At 32.4% G+C, this 22,494-nt stretch overlaps 1 protein-coding gene across 2 annotated transcripts in view; it reads right to left on the bottom strand.

The window, feature by feature from the left end:
• The window catches only part of LOC118189548 (protein-lysine N-methyltransferase SMYD4-like), a 111,674-nt gene that overhangs the window by 47,709 nt on the left and 41,471 nt on the right, over positions 1-22,494 (bottom strand). For both annotated transcript variants that reach the window (XM_085816809.1, XM_085816808.1), the window contains exons 9-12: positions 17,772-17,877; positions 17,301-17,361; positions 12,617-12,765; positions 4,947-5,362 (exon numbers count right to left, since the gene is read on the bottom strand). In XM_085816809.1, the coding sequence (XP_085672935.1) occupies positions 4,947-5,362; positions 12,617-12,765; positions 17,301-17,361; positions 17,772-17,877 (732 nt within the window). The remainder of the gene's footprint in view (positions 1-4,946; positions 5,363-12,616; positions 12,766-17,300; positions 17,362-17,771; positions 17,878-22,494) is intronic.

Raw genomic sequence — 22,494 nt, 5'->3', positions numbered from 1 at the left:
ATTTTTGCTTAATTACAAAGTTAAAGACATTAAGGTTGATGCCACTGTGTGAAAATGTTTCTGAAGCAAATCAGAAACCGAGTGTTTATCAAATCAATATGCCGAGTGTCTCAAAACAGTTTTGTCTCCAAGGGAGAGGGGATTGGTTTCCATCTCTTAAGCACAGATCAGACAGCAGTAAGACTGAGATGTATTCAAACCTATTCCAACAATCCAACTCACATATCCAATGCCAATGATTTGAAAATTACGGAGTTCCTATGGTTCAAAACCATTTACCTCCTCATCAGAATTACTAAAAGTGAGCAGAAATGAGAAAAATTTTGCATAAGTGAATTACTTGATGCACACTAGAGGGAGCCACTGGCTCAAGAAAGTTTAGGGATAGAGATGAGACATATCCAAACAGCAACACAACAGAGATTAAAAAAAAAAAAAAAAAAAAAAAAAAAACTGTGGCCTCTCCCATTTGAAAAATTTTAAATGAATTAGGTGCTTATCCACACCGACCAACACCTAATCAGGCATTACTGGAAGGGATGCTGAAAGACGTTTCGCATGGTGCAATTTAGTCAAGAATCAACTTGGCTTTGAATCAGATAGAGCTCCAGCCAACATTCTTTGCAGGTATAGTGTGGGCAGATGTGGTATGCTTTTTGCAGAATGTAACATACAATAAGCAGAACACCCATTATTAGACACACTGGAAAATCCATCAAATTATGCTGACGTTTGACATCAAATATGGTTTTTGATTAATGTTTGGTGTGGAATTTATAATAACATGTTAATTGGCTTAATATTTTGCCAGGGTATGTTAAAGGGCACACAAAATTTGAACTTCTGCAAGACGTAATATTGGTATTCATTGAGAATTTGCCGTTTCTTCAACTCCAGGATAGATGGTTCCAACATGACGTCGCAAATGAAGAAATAGGTGATGGAGGAATTCGGAGAATGAATAATTGGGTACCATGGTTTCGAAGAGTGGCCTCCACATTCATTTGACCTGACTGCAATGGACTTTTTCCTGTGCGAATAACTCAAACAGCAGGTATATGCGATCCCTCCACAAATATTGCAGGACCTTCAGTGACATATTACAGATGCTTGTGTCACTCCCTATGCTACAACATGCAACATGAAGTTCTAACAAGGGTCCAGATGTGCATTTCAGCTGTTGGAGAGAAGTTTAAAACATCAAAAATAAAGGTAGCTTGTGATAACTGGTTGTTTATTTTCTTTCTAAGATCATTTCATGATGTCAAAGTTTTGGAAATTGAGAACAAACTAATGTGCTTAAAATGTTCTGCTCATAGCATTTATGTCCATAAGGTATCTTTTCGTACTAAACTGACGATGCTCTACAACTTTGTAATTCACGTTTTCTTTCTATCTGATATCGTTTCTAAGATAGAGATGCTAACTCCACTGTTTTCCACTAGGTGGCACTGAAAGTTTTCTCATCTATTAGCGCATAGTCACCTTACCTGAACACCACTTTTATGATTACAGCTGCAGCCATTCGGCAGTTAAATGGGTGGTACCAGACTGTAGTGTGCACCCTGTATGTATATATATATATAATATATTCAGGAGAAGAAGCAATGACCAGGAAATTGGTGGCAACTACAGATTAAATCCAAAAGGCTTACATTTTTGGTAACTTTGTAGCAAAAAGAAGAAGCAGACAAACTGCAGTCCGGAGAGGCCAAAGCACAGAAAGCAAGTGCATAATGTTCAGGATGAAATCTCAAGTCACACTGACTTAGTTTTGGTTCTCAAAGCATTCTGATTGGATGGTTAATATTGCTGTAAAATTATTATTGGCTAATTAAGACACAATAACACGCCGAATAAATACTAATTCAGAAGTCAAACAACAATTTAACGCTGATTTTTGTTGTTTGACTTCTGAATTAGTTATTATTGGCTGTTAAGAGTTTTAGCTCTGTTTACATCATCATAATTACGTAAGAGTCATAAGACATAGATTTTTCTCGAAATGATGCAGTGCAGAGAGGGGTTACTATTTTCAGAATAGAGAAAGGAAATTTACATTGTTAATTTAATCTTCTATACTTTTCTTATATATATATATATATATATATATAGAGAGAGAGAGAGAGAGAGAGAGAAACTAAGCATTTAGTTTCTAGTAAAGAATTCCTATATTAGTTCATTACATTGTTTTCTTGTTTGAACTAAATGCATGCAAAAAATTGCATTTTAATTTCTAAAAATGAAACATGTATATTCCTTGCTCCTTCTTTGCACATCAGTTTAGCCAAGTCTTATATGATTGATGTAAAGAAAGATTTTTTCTCATACATTCAGAAATATAATGTAATATAATTAATTGTCTAAACGTACATGAAACTTAAATTATGATTTATAAGAAATCATTCCATGGAAATATATTATGCCTATGTTAATTAATGGTCAAGTATTCCTGAATATCGTGGTACTGTATACGTCAGCAGCTGAACGGTTGAAGCAAGAAGATAGTTTTGCACTAATAAGAAATGGACACTAAGAAAAATGAAAAGTATAAAAATAACATTAAAACTTGCTTTAAGAATATAGATGCTATAAATAAAACACAGTGAACCCTAGTTTAAGATAGCCACTTACAGTTCCAGAGGAATAACCACTCACAGTTGCAGAGGATTTTAATCATCTCTGGAACTGTCCTATTATCTTAGAGCAGATACCTCTTGGTAATAGCAATAGTTTATTTGCATAACATATTTAGTTTATTAAGGCCTTTCTGTTTTAATATCATTAAAGAAGGACTGAAATAGAAATGCAGTACATCAGTTTATTTATAGTCTTAGTCCCCCTAAGATTTACATATAATTTTGCCTTTATTTTTAATTTATTATGGGAACAGAGGTGGGAGACCTTCAGACCCATCCTATCCTGTGCAACAGGGCAGGAATTTGCTCCTTATTTTCTTACTTATTACTATTACTAATTATCTATCAATTTTAGACAATATAATTCTTACATTTTTGGACTCTGGCAATACGCTCATTATTATGCAATCCTTTACTATAAAAAAAGTCTTATTTTTGCTCTTATTTCATTTCATTTTTAAGCAAGCATGCATATTAATGTTTTACAAATTTATATTTTAATTAATCCAACAGCCTTGCTTCATATTTTTAATTTATCAGTTATCTCTACTTTTAGTAGTAATTTTTAGTACAGGCTACAATATAATTTGTTACTTGTAATTTATTTCTTTAATATCCCAAATAATATAGCCCTCCTCCCAAAACAAACTCAAAGATTTCATCTAGCACTTAATTCTCTGAAGCATTTTAGGCAAATACTGTTTTAAAATACAGAAAACAAACTTCAACTGAAAAGGGAAGACCAATAAAAAATACATAAGTTTTGTGAAGTAATTTCAAGCATGTATTCCTCAAAATAATCATCCAGTGACTGGTCTATTTAATATGGCAAAACATGCAAGGGATATCAGCCTAAGGGGAGGGATGCCTTCATGGAGGAACTACCAGTGTTCAGCAACTTTACCGCTCAACTGCTGGTGGACTTATCCTCCAGTGAACTCATTAAAATAATCATTCAGTGAAGTTTGCTAACCTGATTTTTCTCTTTTTTAATTCATTTCCTTTTCTAAAGCAATTTGAACTCCACAGAGCAAATCAACCATTTTATTAATACCATATCCATCTGTTGAACATATCTGCTAAATTACTTTTGACAGATACCTAATAGTATTTACAATGATTTTAATCATGTTTCTGAATTACATTTTTTTTTTTAATGTTTTGTAAGCCACTTAATCTAAGCCCCTTCTTTATAAGTTTATTACTTCAGATTTATGAAATTTAAAATAGAATGTCAGATGTATACACGCTACATGCTTGAGCTGTAAGCTTAAATATGCATAACTGACCGCAGTTACTCCAAAAATAGAAAAGAACTGCTTTTGGTGCTAATTTTTACAATAAAGTTTTCCTATTAAGACAAATTTCTTAAATTCCACAATATCTGAAATATTTTAGGTTGATAGTAAAATTAATAAAATAAAGATATTACAGTATTTCTAAATAAATGTATTTAATAGTATCAACCAAATTATAATGTTATTATTAACAATGCTGTTGTTTTCTATATTCTCAGAAATAAGTGAAATCTCAGAAATGACCACTTTTCAAGGTGATGGTCATGAGAGGATCCATTGTATATACAGGATTTAGCATCTGAATTTCTGAAAAAATACATGACTGATATATTTATAATTTTTCAGGAGAATTTTTACTTTTCATACTGCTTATTTATTATGAAAATTATTGATTCAGCAAAATCACATTAACAAGATGTGATACTGAAACTTCCTTTTTATTGATCTGAAAGAATCTCCACTGCAATCCATCTTTTCATGAAAAAAGTTCAGTTTCCAAAACTTAGTTTAGAAAAGTGACTTAATATCTTGTACATGACTTCAAAATTTCTGTTTCTTGAAAACTCTCCTTATGGGCACTTAAACAGAAAACTAACAACAAAAACCCTGTAATTTACACAGCATTTTGCTAAATTAATAAATTACTACACAAAATTAAGTTATACTTTCAAATTTAGTTTATATTTTTAATTTCTCGCTAAAATAAACATAATATTGTGCTAAGAAAAAGTATTCGGGAATATTTAAAATGCTTATATTGTGAAACTGTTCTTTTCTTGAAGGAAGAGAGAAAACAGGGAAGGAACTTAACAGAAAAGAGGTGAATTTAAAATGGTAGTTGCAAACATGTTCAAATGATATGAATAAAATTCATACTCAACACTCATTTTATTATTAATCAGAGGTATCACTCATTAGGTTTTCAGAAATAACCTTTAAAATCAATTATTAAAAATGCAAAATTTGAATATAATTAGAATAAAATATTTTAAACCAAAGGATGTTTTACCTGGAAATAACAGTTGGATTGCACGAATGGTTCATGAGACTAGCTGTTGGAAAAATACCCGTGGCCACTTTTGCTTGCCTCTGATTGAGAACTGAACCTGTGCCTCCAGGTTGTGGCACTGTTTGCAATTCAGTTATTGCACTGGCATTGCATACAAGCTGTAAAATATGTCGAAGAAGTAGACCGCCAATAAATAGCTCCATTGTTGGAGGACCTGAAGGCATATCATTTTCTTCGACAGAGTTTACAGACAGGCGTGAATGGACGGGACTACGAGATTTGTGAGTAGGTGTGGAAGGAGCAGATGCAACTTTAGCATTCAAGTTACAGCTAATTAACCTTTCCCTCAAAGTCTGACTTTCCAAAGTTGCAAAATAATTTAATCGATCCAACAGCATCAGTAACAGCAAAGCAGTCTAAAAACATTTAGAATACATTACAAAATATTAGATTGAGTTACTAAATCAATTATTTAATTAATCAGTTTACTGCACAAAGTAATCTCATTCTTATCAATCAAGATATCATTTACTTTTTTTACAATACAAAACAATATGCTTTTTCAAAGAATAAACTTAAATTAATCTTAATTTGCCTTTTGAATGCAATCATGATGGTACTTAATAAATTTTCCTTTTTATACTTAAACAACTACACATACATACTTAAAAATTTGGTAACATCTATAAATCATGAGTGTATTTTATAGTTTCAAATAACCTGTACTACAAAAGATATTTCAAGCCAATTTATATATTAGTTTTTTACAAAATCAGTTCCTTTAAAAGTATTAAATAGCAATATATTTGTTGGCAACTGACGTTGATTCCCCTAGCGCATGCGCATGATAAGCAAGTTCTCTGCTGTGTAATACTTTTCTACGCAGTAGGCCAAAGTCAATGGTGAGTATTGCATGTAATGGTGAGTATTGCGAGAAGTGCTAAGCGCTGTGTAATATCATGTTTCTACTCTTCTGTTCAACATCTTCATAGCTTAAATAAATGTTTGTCATGTATATGGAAGACGTCATTTTATTCTTCATAGGTTACTGGCCCAGACAGCGCTTAACTGTGCAGTCCAACCACCATTGTTAAATTCTTTCGGCAAGCCAAGCTGCGTCGACTGAAATGAAAATGACGACGACTAATACAGTGTCAATTGAAAAGCTAAACAAAGACAACTTCGACACGTGGAAGTTGCAAGTGGAAGCAATACTGATTAAAAATTATCATTGGGACTATGTAAGTGGGAAAATTCCGAAACCAGAACCTAGTGATGAAGAATTTACTAAATGGAAAACTACTGACCAAAAAGCACGAACGGATATAATCCTATCCATTTTACCCAGTGAAATTCCACAAGTAAAGAATTGTATAACATCTCACGAACTGTGGAGTAAATTGCATTCTATTTACGAATCGAAGGGACCAGCTAGAAAGGCCACAATTCTAAAAAAATTGCTTTTTACAAAAATGAGTGATTCTAAACAAATGATTGAGCATCTAAATGATTTTTTCATTCTTGTGGACAAACTGAAAGAAATGGAAATAAACATTGCGGATGATCTGCTTACAATATTGCTTTTATATAGCATACTGAACTCTTATGAAAGCTTTCGAATGGCCATCGAATCTCGTGATGAACTGCCTTCTCCAGAAATGCTGAAAATTAAACTTTTGGAAGAAGCTAACGCTCGCAAAAATAAAGATTCATCGTTTTATGAATCACAACATGCGTTCCATTCAAAAGATCGGAAGTATACTCAACGACCGTAAACCTAAACCACAAAAGTCTGCAAACCAAAGACAGTATCCAGTTAACTAAAGATGCAACTTCTGCCATATTTATGGGCATAGAGCATCGGAATGTAGGAAGAAATGTAAAGAAACTAAAAGCAAATACCTTAGTGAAACTGCAATGTCTGCAGAAGAAAATCAGAAAAACTGCAATGTCTGCAGCAAGAAAAAGCCGTAGCATGCCCTAATAGTAACTCTAAATAGTAAAGACTCTAATAGTAAAGACATTTTTTGTCTGGATAGTGGTGCAACATCGCATATGTGTAACAGCAAGGAACTGTTTCAAGAAATTCATGAGGTAGGTGATACATATGTTAAATTAGCTGCTGATAAAATAGTTAAAGCTATTGGAGAAGGAACTGTTATATTTAAAGTTTGTATAGGTTCTAAAACCGAAAATATCGAACTCAAAAATGTATTGTGTGTATCTGATTTGAAAAATAATTTAATCTTAATGTCTAAAGTAACTGCAAATAATCTTTCAGTAATTTTCAAAGAAAAATGTGCCCAAATAATTAATTCTAATAACGAAACAGTAATTTTAGCTAAACGCGAAAATGATCTTTATTTTGTCCTACCAATATTTCAATCTGTATCAATTGCTAAAGAAATAGATCAGTGGCATATAAGATTTGGCCATTTAAATGAAAAAAATCTTTAAAAACTTCAAATAAATAACAGGGTTAAAGGTCTTTCTTTTTCTCAAAATGACTCTCTTTCTACTTGTAAGGTATGCATTCAGGGTAAACAAACCGCAACCCCCTTCCCAAAGAATCTGAATATACAAGTACTGAATTGTTAAATCTAATTCATTCTGATTTGTGTGGTCCCATGAGAACCGAATCAATAGGTGGATCATTTTATTTCGCAACATTTATCGATGATAAATCTCGATATGTTCATGTTTATTTTCTGAAATCTAAGGATGAGGTCAAAGAAGCTTTCAAAAATATTTAAAGCATCTTTTGATAATAAACTTAACTCTAAAATCAGAATCATGCGAACCGATAACAGGCTAGAATATTTAGGGAAAGACTTTAATAAATTTCTTAATGATGCGGGAATAAAACACGAAATGAGCACTCCTTATATGCCAGCCCAGAATGGCGTCACGGAAAGATTAAATCACACTTTAGTTTCAACGGCACAATGTTTGTTATTACAATCTAATCTGCCTCAGAAATTCTGTGCCGAAGCCATCAATACGGCTGCTTACATTCAAAATTGCTGCTCAATGCGAGGATTAAAAAACGAAATAAAAATACCTTATGAAGTGATGTTTAGCAGAGTACCAGCTGTCTCTCACTTCAGAACCTTTGTCCAAAAAGCAGTTCCACTAAATAAAAGGCCAGGAATACGCAAATTTGATATTTGATCTAAAGAATGTATTTTTATTGGCTATTTTGATGAATCAAAAGCGAGGATCTTTGGATCCCGAAGCACGTAAAGTGATAATAAGCAGAGACGTAAAATTTATTAATGAGTTTGAAAACTGCTGTAGTTATGACTCAGAGCAAGAAATAAATCTGCCTTTTGCTCAGGAGGAAAAAATTATAAATAAAACATGTTGTGATGAATCATCACCTCTGGACGGCAGCGAGTCGCCACTTGACTCTGAAAAGGAAAGCAGAAGTGATTTAGATAGCAAATCAATGCTTCCTATCCTGATTAAAAGGGGGCCTGGTCGACCCAAGAAAATAAAAACAGGTTTGCCAGGAAGGTCTAAAAAGGAATATCACTATACAGTTGTAAATAAAAATGAACAAACTCAAAATGTTGTTTAGGAAAACATTAATCCTACGGTGCAAGAAGCATTAAATGGACCATATGCTGAAAATTGGCATAATGCCATGCTGTTAGAATATAACTGACTTGTTCAAAAAAAGGCTTGGGAATTAGTAAAAAGACCTGAACACAAGAAAGTTATTGGTAGTAAATGGGTTCTTAAATTAAAATGCAATCACGACGGCACTGTCGAAAAATACAAAGCTAGGCTAGTTGCTAAAGGGTGCGCTCAAATCCCTGGTCTCGATTTCACTGAAAACCTTTACCCTGTTGCTAGATTAAGTTCCATAAGAACAGTTTTAGCCTACGCTGTAGAACACAGTCTCAAAGGTTACCAATTAGATTTTGTAATGGCCTATGTAAATGGAAATTTAGCTGAAGAAATCTACATGGAAATTCCCAAAGGTTTTCGCGATGAAACTAATTCAGATAAAGTGTGTCTTTTAAAGAGATCATTATGTGTTAAACAGTCAGGACTAATTAGATGTGTTAAACAGGCCTGACTGTGTTAAACAGTCAGGACGTCAGTGGTATAAAAAGTTGGATGAAAAATTAAAATCTATGAAATTTAAATCTCTTAATTCAGATAATTGTGTTTATACAGTCAGAAGTCGTTAATTCGGACCCTCAAAGCTACAAACTTTCTGCGCATGCGTTGCGTTCACGCATGCGCACAGGCGTTTACGAGTGCACGTAAGACCTTTACGGCTGCGAATATGTTTGTGCGCATGCGCGTGTAATGTGTAACAGAGGTAAGCTAAAATTATCTAATTCAGTTAATGTTGCAGATTGCGTTGTTCCTTAATCTATGAATTGGATCCGGCTTATTATTTTTTGCAGACTGTTAGAGCAATTTCATAAAAGTAAGCTTGAACTTTCAATTATGTCAAATAGAATTTCCGATATATATTTACTAATATGCAATTTGTATCTACAAAGCGAAAGTATGTTTCGAAATCCGAAATCTGTTTATCAATTTCACGCCGCGGATTGGAAGTTGATCTGTCAGCACTATCCTTATCTTCCGGACAGATGTTTTTATTTTGTTTGGCTTATAATTCCTTACCCAAGTGTAGTATTTCATCTCGATGTACTCCGTCTTTGATATGATTTAAATCAAGTTCCTCGTCATTATAATTCGCTTCCGATAGTGAAGAAAGTGACCCAGAGGTTATTGAAAACGAAAACATTTCGATTGACAAATTAGTCGGTATTCTCAACACAGCAATTATAGGACTTGAACAGCGAAACTTTGTAACTAAACAAGAAATTATGTCTGTTTAATAGAATTAAAGAGAAAGTACTATCACATAAAACGAAGCAACTTACATTGAAAGAAATGTTTAATAAAGTAAACAAATAAATATTAAGCTTTTTCTTTTTTTAAATTTTGATACCCTTTAGATCATAATTGTTCTTTATTTCATAAATTACGGTTTCATATTTTTAATTTTGTAATTTCTACATGCCATCTTACCAGATTTAAACTGATGATCTATAATCTGGAAAAATCGATAATTTGGAATCGCCGAAGTCCCGACGAGTCCGGATTAACGACTTTTGACTGTATTAAAAAGACGTCTAATAGTGAAACTATTATAACCGTTTATGTAGACGATGTTATCGTTTTTACCGATTCTAAGCAAACGTATGAAACAATTCACGATAGTTTAGCTTCTGCTTTCAAAATGAAAGACTTGGAGAAATTACATTATTGCTTAGGCATAGAATTTTACCAAAATGAGAGTTCAATTAAAATTTCTCAAACGTTGATGATATTTTAAATCGGTATAAAATGCAAAATGCTAAATCTGTGTCTTCACCTATAGATAATAGCAAAAAATTATCAAAAGAGATGAGTCCTAAAAACAAAAGCGAAATCGCTGACATGAAAAATGTTCCATTTAGAAATCTGATCGGATCACCGATGTACCTTTCAGTAGCTATTAGGCCAGATATCACATACGCTATGAATTTCTTAAGTCAATTTAACAACAATCCCGGAAAAGAACATTGGCATGCTGCGAAAAGAATACTTTGATATCTAAAGGGAACCCAAGATCAAGGACTAACTTATACGAAAACAGGAAAACCACTCATAGGCTTTGTGGATGCAGACTGGGCATCAAATGTCGATGATCGAAAATCCTACACAGGTTTTGTATATATATTAAGTGGTTCAGCCATAACCTGGGAATCACGAAAACAACGCAGTGCAGCTCTATCTTCAACGGAGGCGGAATATATGGCTTTGTCTGAGGCTGCCAAAGAAACTGTCTACCTACGTCATTTCCTGACAGAGCTGGGTTACAACATAGAAAACCCAACAACAATATACTGCGACAATCAAGGGGCTCAAATTACGAAGAACTCAGTGTTTCACTCCCGTGCAAAGCACATAGACATTTGCCATCATTTTGTGCATGAAGTATATGAATGCGGTGAATTAGATGTGCAGTACAAATCTACTAGTGAAATGGGAGCTGATGTGTTAACCAAACCCCTGACTCCTGTTAAACATCAAAAGTGTTGTACAATTATAGGATTGAATACTGTTTAATATGCATTTTCTTTTACTTTTCAGGAATAGGAGAATAAGCATCGAAAGGGGGTATGTTGGCAACCGCCGTTGATTCAACTAGCACATGCACATGATAAGCAAGTTCTCTGCTGCGTAATACTTTTCTACGCAGTTAGCCAAAGTCAATGGTGTGTATCACATGTAAGCGAGAAATGCTAAGCGCTGTATAATATCATGTTTCTTCTCTGCTGTTCAACGTCTTCATAGCTTAAATAAATGTTTGTCACGTATATGGAAGACGCAATTTTATTCTTTAATATTTCTATGGCTTTTCAAATTAAACCTACAGTACACATAGAAAAGGGATTTTTCAGAATTAAAATTAGTTACTCCAAAAGATGATTAGAATCATGAAATGAATTCTTTGTCTCAGATGTCATATATTCACATATAAGCTGATGCTGCATTTTACTATGTGGCTTATGAAATTTTATAGTATTCGACATACAACTGTAATTTGAAAAATCTGCACTGAATGTTTGGGATCCCTCATATGACAAAATAGAGAATAAGGCTTCAATGATAAAAGAAGACAAAATTCTGAATGATGATTACTTTTCATTTCTTTGCTAATATACGATTGGTAATGATGTAGTATGTGATGCATCATTTTTAGTTATTCATTTATTTTTAGATAAAGTTACTAAAATTGGTTGTCATTTACATTATTTTTTTCAGTAGTATGCAGTCCATTAGTACTAGGACAATCTGCAGGACTGACAAGAAATTTGTCAAACCTGAAAATTGTACAAATACTAAAACAAAACTTAAGCTGATGGATTTGGAAATTAAAGATTCTACATAATACACAGAGCACCAAACCATAAATGCTTCCACATTATCTTCCAGAACCACAGTGGAAATCCATTAATAAAAGTAATAACTATTTTTTGGCTGTGCTGCACAACATTCATTAAGTATATGTCGAAATGACTCATAAAAGGAATACTTTTAAATTTAATAGGTCATTAAATTAATTAATAGAATAATTTTTTATGTATTCTGCATTATTATTATTATTATTATTATTATTTTAATTTTCATGTTTAAAAAGAGCATTTTAGTGACACTATTTAAGAAATAACTAACTGAAAGCGATGAATCGCATACTACATCACTAGTGGTGAATAACATTTACATTTAAGAAATAACTAACTAAAAGTGGTGAATCACATACAAATAAAGTTTACATTCTACTCATTTTATAAAGTTAATTTATAATAAATATAACTTTTTGTTTTAAACCTAACATTTTGCTTTTATGAAATTACATCCAGAGCTATAATAATAACCTATATAATCTGGTTACTTATATCTAAAATTACATTAAAAAATTAACTGCTGCATTTTTTTAAGGTGCTATAAGTTGAAATTCACAGTTTTTGGAAGGTTTATAGATTGACTTATATGCAAATACATATGGTAGTTGCACTACTGTCAATTCAGTATTTCAAAACTGCAGAACATTTTCATCATGATAAATTAAACCAAATTTACAAAATACTTACTAATGCATACTGAAAAGTATCTTCAACATTCATATCTTCTACATGTGTCACTAAATGATATACAGAAAAGTAATTGCTTCGATACCTTCCATCTGGGAAATCAAATGGGTATACGGAATTCATTGATTTGGTCAACTCCTCACGTAATTCTAAACAAAATACCCATATATATTAAATGAATATGCTTAGAAGGAAAAAAAAAAAAAAAAGAAAGAGACAGGTAACTTCACATAAATATATACATTTTAATTTTTATACATCTTTAAAAATCATGATATAAAATTATGAAACTATAACCATTAGTTAATTGGGATAGTGCCTATTTATTTGGGACAAACATTAGAATAAATCCAAAATTATAAAACAAGCCCACAGTGACTAAATTGGTTAAAGCCACAAAATGTGCATATTTATCTCAATCCTGATAAAGAGAATGCTTTTTGTAGTATAGAATATTAGCGGTTTTTATAATATTCTTTGCATTACTAAATTTCGGCTAGTTTTCCATAGAAAATTCTGAACAGAAAGGCATATATCCTTGTAGTTCTACAGCATTTTAACATATTTAAAACATATGTAAATAACATATTTTATTTAAAACAATTAAATACTAATCCACAAACTAGAATTCTTATTGCTTTATTGAAACATCATTATGGTTAAGCTTTTCGCATCAGCTCGAAAAACAGTTGTGTACCTTCAACGGAGGCTCTTGGCTCAGTGGTTATGGAAAGGGAGAAAAATTATTGAATTGAGTCTTGAGGACTAACAATCAGATTTCCTTTCAATCCAATTCCAATGCTCTAGGCGTTACAATGCGGGATGCACTCTAATCGCTTTCACACTGCAGGTAGAGGAATGCAGTTTCCCAAGAGAAAAAAAAAAAAAAAATATTATTTTATCTTCAGATGAAATGTATGTTACAACTAGAAAATTTTGTTCTAAAGAGTGTTCCATTTTATGATTAAAATAGCTTTTTAAACTTGCATGTAGATTATGTACTAAAAAATAAGCGAAGCAATTGAAGTTAAATATATTCACTTGTCATCCTATTGAAAGTTCAGTGAGATAGAATATTCAAACATTTCCTGCAAACAATATATACATTTTCATTTTTAATAGTATTATTATTCTGATGTTGAAGAGCAAATTAAATAGAGTTTATTTACTACAAAGAAACTAAAAACTTTACTAAAAAGCATTTCCGGATTCCAAAATGAGTGTTATTACTTTTACACCTCTGGTAATATTCATTTCTGGAGAAATAGAAATTGGTCACTGCGTTTGTACTGCACTAAAAATTTACGATGCATGATCCAAGAAATTTTTTATTTATTTTTCTTCCATGTGGCATTGCAAAAAGCAGTCCCAGAGTTGATCTGCCTTTACATCAGACATATAAGTTGTTTAATCTTTTTTAACTGCTTCATAGTTTTTGGTTCAAGAAAGAAATGCACATGCAAACCCTGGAGCTTTAGAAAATAAAATCCTTGTTGAGTTTTTATGTATTCAGTAACAAAAATTTAGTTTTTTCACTTAGCAATGTAAGATATTACTTTGTATGATAGTTGTTCGATGATTTATGTTGCTACACCATTTTTTTTTCTTTGACTGCGAAATTGCATATACAGGAACACATTGATATTTCAGAAAGTAAACATCTTTGTCGAATAGCGAAATATTTCTTCAGTTTTTTTATGATCTACATTTCCAGAATGCTAAAATCACCTTTGAGGTATCAAATTGTTATACGAAATTTTCAGATTTCAAGCTATTTACAATTGCTTTCTTTGGGAGTAATGAAGCTGGGAATGATGATTCGTACTGAGTTGATGAATATTAATGAAGATTCGCACTGAGAATTAAATTCAGGGAACTAAAAAGTAATACACATCTGAATTCCTGTATACATGCTTAGTATTCCAATATCTTATTTCATTCCCTCTAAAACACAATTCTCATGCAAAATTAATTACTTTTTGAACACTACTAGCAACTGAGTGGTTAAGGCCGCTGAATGCTGTTAGTTCGACATCAGGCGATCGAGATGACCACATGGTCGGTTTTCGTTGTTTCCCCCATGTAAAACGTAAATATGAGTAATTTCCTCTAAAAGATCTCCACGAAGGCATCTTTTTCTTTAGGTAGGCAGCCTCCGTGTGCTTTCCCATATTCAATTAACCTAAAGGGTATCTAACTTTTGAACGAATCGATATAGATATGACATTATAGACGCAAACATATAACAACGGATAAATTAATAAGTTGAAACTTTTTTAAATTTTGAATTAAAAAATGTTCCATAATAATTGCTTCAGTAAAAATTTGTATTTCATTTGTCGCACAATTAAAATTCATTTTGTCATCAAAATTATTCATAAAAGGAAGAGTTTCTAAACATAGTTATGAAATGCTCACAAGTTTAGCTTTCTTATTTCGAATATAATTTTATTTTTACTTGTCGGTTTAAAGAAAGTGTTATCTACCTAAGCGAAAGGGGCTATCGTGGAGCATCTTCAAAGGAAATTGGCTGATGTACCTTATATATGTGAGAGAACAAGAAAAGTTCATGCAGTCAATCTGTTCATCGGAATTTGAATCCAGATTAAAGACCGCTAGTTATCATTTAGAACAGACAAACCAAAATTTCACTCAAGTAAGCAGTAGTCGTGAAATGTATGCCATTTAGAAATAACATTCAAATAAATTTTCATCACCTGAAACATTTATATTTATTACACAGCCTTAAAATGCACATTAAAAATTAGAATAAAGTGATAAAAACACTTATAAAAAGAATGAAACAAAAGAAAATTCAAATTCGAATTGAAACCAAATTAAAAAGAATTTAATCAAAAATAACTGAATAAAATTATGCATTTTTAAAAACATTCAAGCTTTTAAAATAATTTCCGAAGAATTTTAGCAGCTGAACTTCAAAAAAAATTTTTTTTCTTTGATATTTGACCTCCAAGCCGTATTTGCATAGGAAAAAACCTGAAAACGCAAATGCGTATGAATCGAAGTAACAAATTATTCTTTTTATTTTCTCCTCTCAACAAAATATTTCCTAGAAGATACCAAATTTGCCAACAAGACATGTCAATTCAAAACACGGACAATTTTCCCCAATCCATTCGCGAAATCCCACAAAAGAACGCACTCTACTGGGTGTCATAAAATAGTCATCAAGCCTCAAGTGCTAGAATTCCTACCCCTGCCACTAATGACAAATTGTCCCGAGCCCCTAGTTGCTGTATACTTAGTTTGGGACACATATGTCCTAGCTTTGGGGAAAAGGTTAATCATGATATCCATGAAACATACAATATACTTTTTGCTGGCAAGCGGCCATTAACATTATAATAGAAATCTAATTTGTGAGTACTTCACATTAATGATTGCAATCTGCATTCAAATTGAAATGCTGCAAAAAAATGTTCCCCCCCCCCAAGAACTTTCAGTATGGTTTTCCTTCTACGCATATTTCTATTCTTATATGTATATGAAAATAAACTTGTTAAACATAAAATCACTATATTTATAACAAATTTTGATTGAAAAAGGCAAAGAATTATCTTATTATTAAAACAAGCAATTTCCACATCAGCACTTTCTTTATATTAAACTAAAATCTTGAATATCAGCAAACACTTTTGTTTATATAAATCCTCACTGAGTGAATATTCTACTCTTTTAAAATTAATTCTGAATTAACGTGGATAATAAATTTTAAAATTATATAAAATGTGCCAAAAACATATTTGCCCACAACTTTTCAGATGTTGTCTTCAAATTAAAATGCACTGCTTAGTGTTTACATTCTGCACAATGGGCAAGCTTATTTACATAAGCTTTGAATATAGGATGATTCTTGAAAATAGAAACTGTAAAGAACTTTCTGCATTAAAAATTGAAAGCATAATAAAGAAAAGAGGCTCTCAAATTTTATTTTAATTACTCTAAAATTCAGTTTTAGCACTTGCAGCATTATTAATCCAGCTGTGCATGCACACAATAAGCATTTATCAAAACAGAAGCAAATCACTTCAGGAGAAATTTCAGTGGCAGATATTGGACATGTTTATACTGTTTCCTTGAAAACTTTTAAGTTTTTTCCTTGAACCAAGATGATTTATTTTGCAAATAAATATTTAAAAAACATCAGAGCTTTATTTCAGTAAACACTGATGACACTATTCTTAAAATGAGTGTGTTTTAGTTATGCATTTATGTGCAAACAATCTAGATCTAATATAAAAGTTATAAAAGGAAAAATGGAAACAAAACTCAGAAAGACATGGCCTATTATAATCTGAAAAATTTGTTAATCAGCACAACCCTTGCAATGTGTACAGGTTACTGGACTTCCATCATATTTTAATTAAACAAATTTATTTCATATTTTTCTTTGTACATACAACATTTATACAATTCCAAATTCAATGAATAAATAATCAAATGATAAAAAATATACTACTTAGACATACAAAAAAAGAATACTGAAACAAAACTAGGACTAAAATAACAAATTAGGATCATATCTACAAAATATATATATATATATTAAAATTTACTTTTAATAACTGAGCTTCAATTAATTCAACAATGTCCTTGCCTAAAGTTTTAACAAAAATTTAAATGTCAGTATCAGACATAAATATTTTCTTAGTTTATTCTTTACCTTGAAGGTGATCTAGCCCAGTCACCAACAAAACCCTGCAGCTGAGGTGTGCAATACCAACCTATGTTTAAAAAAAAGTACAGTAAAAATAAGTCTTTTTCTTAATATTCATTTCATATTTGTGAGATTAAATCTCAAGATTTATACAAAAGATATTAAACAGTCATTGATTTTCCTACCAGTACTCCAAGATCACTGTTGCTTAATGTTTACTTACATCTTCAACTGCTTATGACATATTAATAAATATTTTTAGTTTATAAATAATATAATTTATTTATATCTTAACTTGAATTAGAATACATGATTAGCAGAAAACTGATGTATTTGATCAGAATACATTTACATACATAACATACTACATAGCAACACATTTTTTACATTTACAGGGTACATAACATAATCAGCTACATTTCCAAAGAATAAAAAACGAGTGATGCTTATCCTAAAACATTATAAAAACACACTTACAGAGTGAAGCAAATCTAGATTTCCACATTCCCATTTGTGATATTTTTCCCATGACTGATCAACACAGCTTTGGCTACAATAGCGAACTTGGGAACATTGATGACAACTAAAATTAAATATGATTTTACTTTAAACAGAAGTATGCAAATAAGAATACATATACACTTGAAATACTACATGATAAACACGTATTAAGATTCACTTCAGATATGTACATGTCTTGCAAAAATTAAACTACAATCAGTTTACATTACAAATATAAAGTATCAACAACTTGAATTAATTTACATGGAAGACCTGAATTATAAATGCAAAAGTTCCAATTTTGAATTAGCAAATAAAAGGAAGTGGATTTAAAGTTGAACAAATTAGGTGCTCTTTACGGCATTTTTCTTTGGATAAGCAAATATACACTGAAGAGCCAAAACATTAAAACCATCTACTCAATAACGAGTTGCGCAATCATTGGCCTGCAAAACAGCTGCTACTTGCCTTGCCAAGTTCTTGGTGGATAACTGAAGACAGGTTGTACCAAATGTCTAAACAGCAGTCATGCAAAGTTGAGATATTCTAACATAGTGATATTTGAGCTCTGAGCTGCCACTCCATGACATCCCAAATGTGCTCTATCAGGTTAAGATATAGCAAGTTAGGTGGCCGGGGCATTAATTGGAATTCATCCTTGTGCTCCTCGAACCACTCATAATTCGGACCTTGTTACATAGAGCGTTGCCCTGTGTGAAGATTCCATTTCCAGTTGGGAAGATTATTGGCGATGTTGGAGTTGACGAATTCAACGAGCCTTTAAACTGATTGTGTTTTCCAGTGGGCGCCTGGAGGCTCAAAACTACATATTCATATCCTTACTTTGTTCCCTCCTGGGGGCTCCTAAAGCCGATATCTATATACAATGATATAGTGTTAGCAGGCCGGATTGGTGGCCCGGTCTCTCTGAGTGTTTAAATGACTTTGTTCTGCTGTCTGGGGTGGGGCCCTTGTTGATAGCAGATTTTTTACCATCCCTCCAGAACAGGGACGTAGAATGTGAGTTGCTGAGTATTCCTATCGACTCAGCTTAGGCTTAGCTCGTCGGCTCGACCAATAGGTTAACGGCCTCTTGAATCTCGAAAGATGTTTAACTGTGTTAAGGCAGCCTCGAGATTGCCAGATTCGAGTGCCCCTTCTTCCTAGCACACTGTCTTATTTGACCGAAAGTTATAACCAGGGCAGGAGCTCATCTCTGGTGTTCTCTTCTGTCTTATTTGAATGTGAAAATACATGATGTCCATGTGTATGTAACGATAGAGGTATTCGACAAATTGCTTAATTCTTATTTTGTATCTACTGCTGCAATAGTAGTAATTTGTTGCAACATTTATCTTTTTTGTGATTGCTTGTTGTAATTTTTTTTTTTACATAAAGAAAAGGTAAGTGCAGTTCCATATTATGTTAAACTTAGGTTAACTTTTTAATTCGGAAAAGCAATGATTTGAGCATAATTACTCGAAAACTGTTAACCTCTCATGTTTGAACCATTGCCGTAATTTTGGCCACATAAATTACTAATATCTAAACCATTATCCTCTTAATTCTTTAATAAGAATGTTGTTCGTCCTTCATCAGTCGTATCTGTTGTAACATAAAATACAAAAACCTTTCTTCAATACTCATGTCTGTATTTTCTAAATTAAGATACCTCATACAAATTAATATCCGCTCTTGATATCTGGCATCAGGGATACAATCAAGTAAAATAGAAAAATACTTTGCCTGTTTGACCTTACTTAAAATATTTTGCTTTATATTATCCCTTAATAAGCTAATTGTTTCATTTCGAATTTTATCTTCAAGGTAAAGAAGCATTTTTTTAAAATTTGGATATTATTAATATATACAGACATGATAGGGGTCAAATTTTGTAATCATTTCTTCTTTCAAATAACTTGTTACTGGAACCACGGAAGGCTAAGTTTTGTTTGGCTGAATGGTGTAGATAATTCTTTCAATAACATCGCGCCAATGCTTAGTCTATTTTTTTAAATAAATTTTGAAATTCCGAATCAACAGATTTATTCTTTCGTAATCGTTCTAAGAAATCGGACCAAAGATGTAGATTTTGGAAATGCATTTTATTTTTTTCATGAAATTTTAAGTGCTCATTTAAGTGGTTCCATTCATTAAATTCAGAATACTCAGTTTTGCATTGTTAAAACTGTTAAAATTTTTGCTACAAAAACAATAAACATAATTTTTTCCAACAGAATTTAGCAACCTTTTAAGTCTTTCGTAGTTTGGCAAGATTCGACAAAAGTACATCTAAAAAAATTTACGTCCATTTTTTGTCTTTTGAGAAACCAAAACTTGAAACCAGGATATCCAGGACCATTCGGGATAGCAATAATGGACTTGGGCATAATCCGGAATCATCAGGCACAGGAAAATACATATCTACTGCGGAAAGTGTAGATTTCACTAGTATTTCTGTGTTTTTTAGACCAGCTGCATTGAAGTTCAAGGTTATTCTCGGGTGAAAACACTAACTCTTTCTGATTATTAGTTTCTTTTGGCAATTTCAATGGCAGCTGAGACATTGATGGACAACTAGTACTAGTAGCATCAGCTTGGGTATTCTCTGGGTTTTGGAAAAACCAAGTAATTTTAAAGTTTTGGTTTATTAAGTCTTCCTGTCACTTTCTTTTTTTTCATCGCATTCTGATCCTCAGACAGTTTTTTCTGGTTTTCTTCCGACATCTGGGGAAAATAAAAAACAGAAAAAGTGGAAGTAAAAATAAAAGTAGAAAATAACTATTATAAGAACTACTGCGTAAATCATTTCTTCTTAAGAACTCGGACTTCTTAACATTCGAAAAGTCACTGTTTGAAATATTTTGCTTTACTTCTGAAAAACTGAGTATATCTTAAACCATTGCTTGGAAAATATATGAACAATTAGATCAATAGCAAATAATTCAAGGAGGTAGTGGTACTCTTTTGTTTAGTAAAGTAAATAAATCAAATTTAAAGTATGTATTTAAGACATAATGAAATAACGGAACATTTTCCTTCAATTTTCCATATAGCTGAAAATCGAAAAATGGCCAATTTTTGATTTCAGAATACCTTGTGTATTTTTACTTCTTCAAATCTCAGATAGGTATATTTTAAATTCAGTGGTATTTTGTAAATATGCCAAACCTTTCTTCTCGAAAGATAATAATTTTTACTTTATAAACCAATGGTTCATGTAAAAAAACAAATTGTCGCTTTTCTGAATTAAAAAGCTAACCTAAGTTTAACATAATATGTAACTGCACTTACCTTTTTTATGTAGAACAACAATAACAACTATCAATCACCCCCACCCAAAAAAAATCACAAAAAAGATAAATGTTGCACAAATTACTAAGATTGCAACACTAGACACAAAACAAGGACTAAGCAATTTGTCAATCACGTCTACGGCGCCGGCCTGTACCCCTACATACGCATCGGCATCACATATTTTTGTTCACATATATTTACAAGTCGGCTCAACTTATGCCAAAAACTGCAAAAAGCATCAACTGATAAAAATCAAAGCAATATAAATACTATAGATCTTCTGCTGTTTTTGCAAATGTTTGGAGGTAATGTAGCATTGCCAGTTGAAACTCTAAACTACATCGTTGTCAATAACATAGCGGTGTGCAAAAAAGAATTTTGGATATATCCCTAGATATCAGCGGTAGAGCATTTCTTATGCTCTGCTGAAATCACAATTTGAACCTAGTCGTAAACTACGCTGCGAAAAACAATTCAATGCAAACTTATTAGACATCTAAATTAATTTGTTTTTAATTTAAAGATACTAATGTTTAAAGATGTTCAGCAATATATCTGCTATCCAATGCGTTTAGTGTATTATTTCACTTCTCTCACAGTGTTGAGTTTTCATAACATTTTGTTGTTGTTGCTGACTAATGCTCATGTGTCTAACCTATAGTCATCCCAAGCTCACAAAATTCCTCGTGGCAAGGAAAGCAAGATACGCTTGTCGTTGGCAACAACCTTGAGCACCTCACAGGTGACAGAGCGATTTAGCTCAGTTTCGCCCCCAATTTTGATGGAGAGCATTCTGGGAGACGGGTTCGAGTGTCTTCCACCCCTCTTCCCCTACCACTGACCTTTCGAGAGGAATTTTGCCTCTCATATTTAGAGTGCCCCCATGCCGCATGGACACAATACATTTACAAACATCCATGCCTTCTCCGAAATTTGAACCCGGATCCTTTGGCACGGCAGTCAGCAACACTAACCACTATACCGGTTGGGCGGCTTTTTATAACATAAATATATGTATAATTCTTCAATATATATGTTTGAGTGTGGGTTTTAACAAAGCATAAAACTTTTGCATATTTAGACAAATTAAAAGATAAAATGTACTTTTTGGGGTTTTTTCACATTATTATGCTAATAATGCTTCATTTTAAATGTTAACCATAAGCAATGTCCCTTTAATATTATCACTGCATAAAGGCACTCGCTAGACATTTGCACGATGGCACCGATTAGGCTTGGCGTGGGCGTGCCTGCTGAACTTGGTCCGTACCGAAACATTTGCACCTTGAACCTGCACTATATTGGGTTCTCAGTTGAGCCACTATCTGGCACCAATATTGCTGCACCAAGCAGGAAATTTCTGATATCCTTTTTCTTTGATGATGAGTGGATGTCCAACACC

The sequence above is a fragment of the Stegodyphus dumicola genome, chromosome 5 (assembly GCF_044657685.1).
Source record: "Stegodyphus dumicola isolate Sdum_Otavi_A_Nest chromosome 5, ASM4465768v1".
Classification (NCBI taxonomy): Eukaryota; Metazoa; Arthropoda; class Arachnida; order Araneae; family Eresidae; genus Stegodyphus; species Stegodyphus dumicola.
Note: the sequence above shows the minus strand (reverse complement) of the source record. Positions and strands in the feature narration are given on the sequence as shown.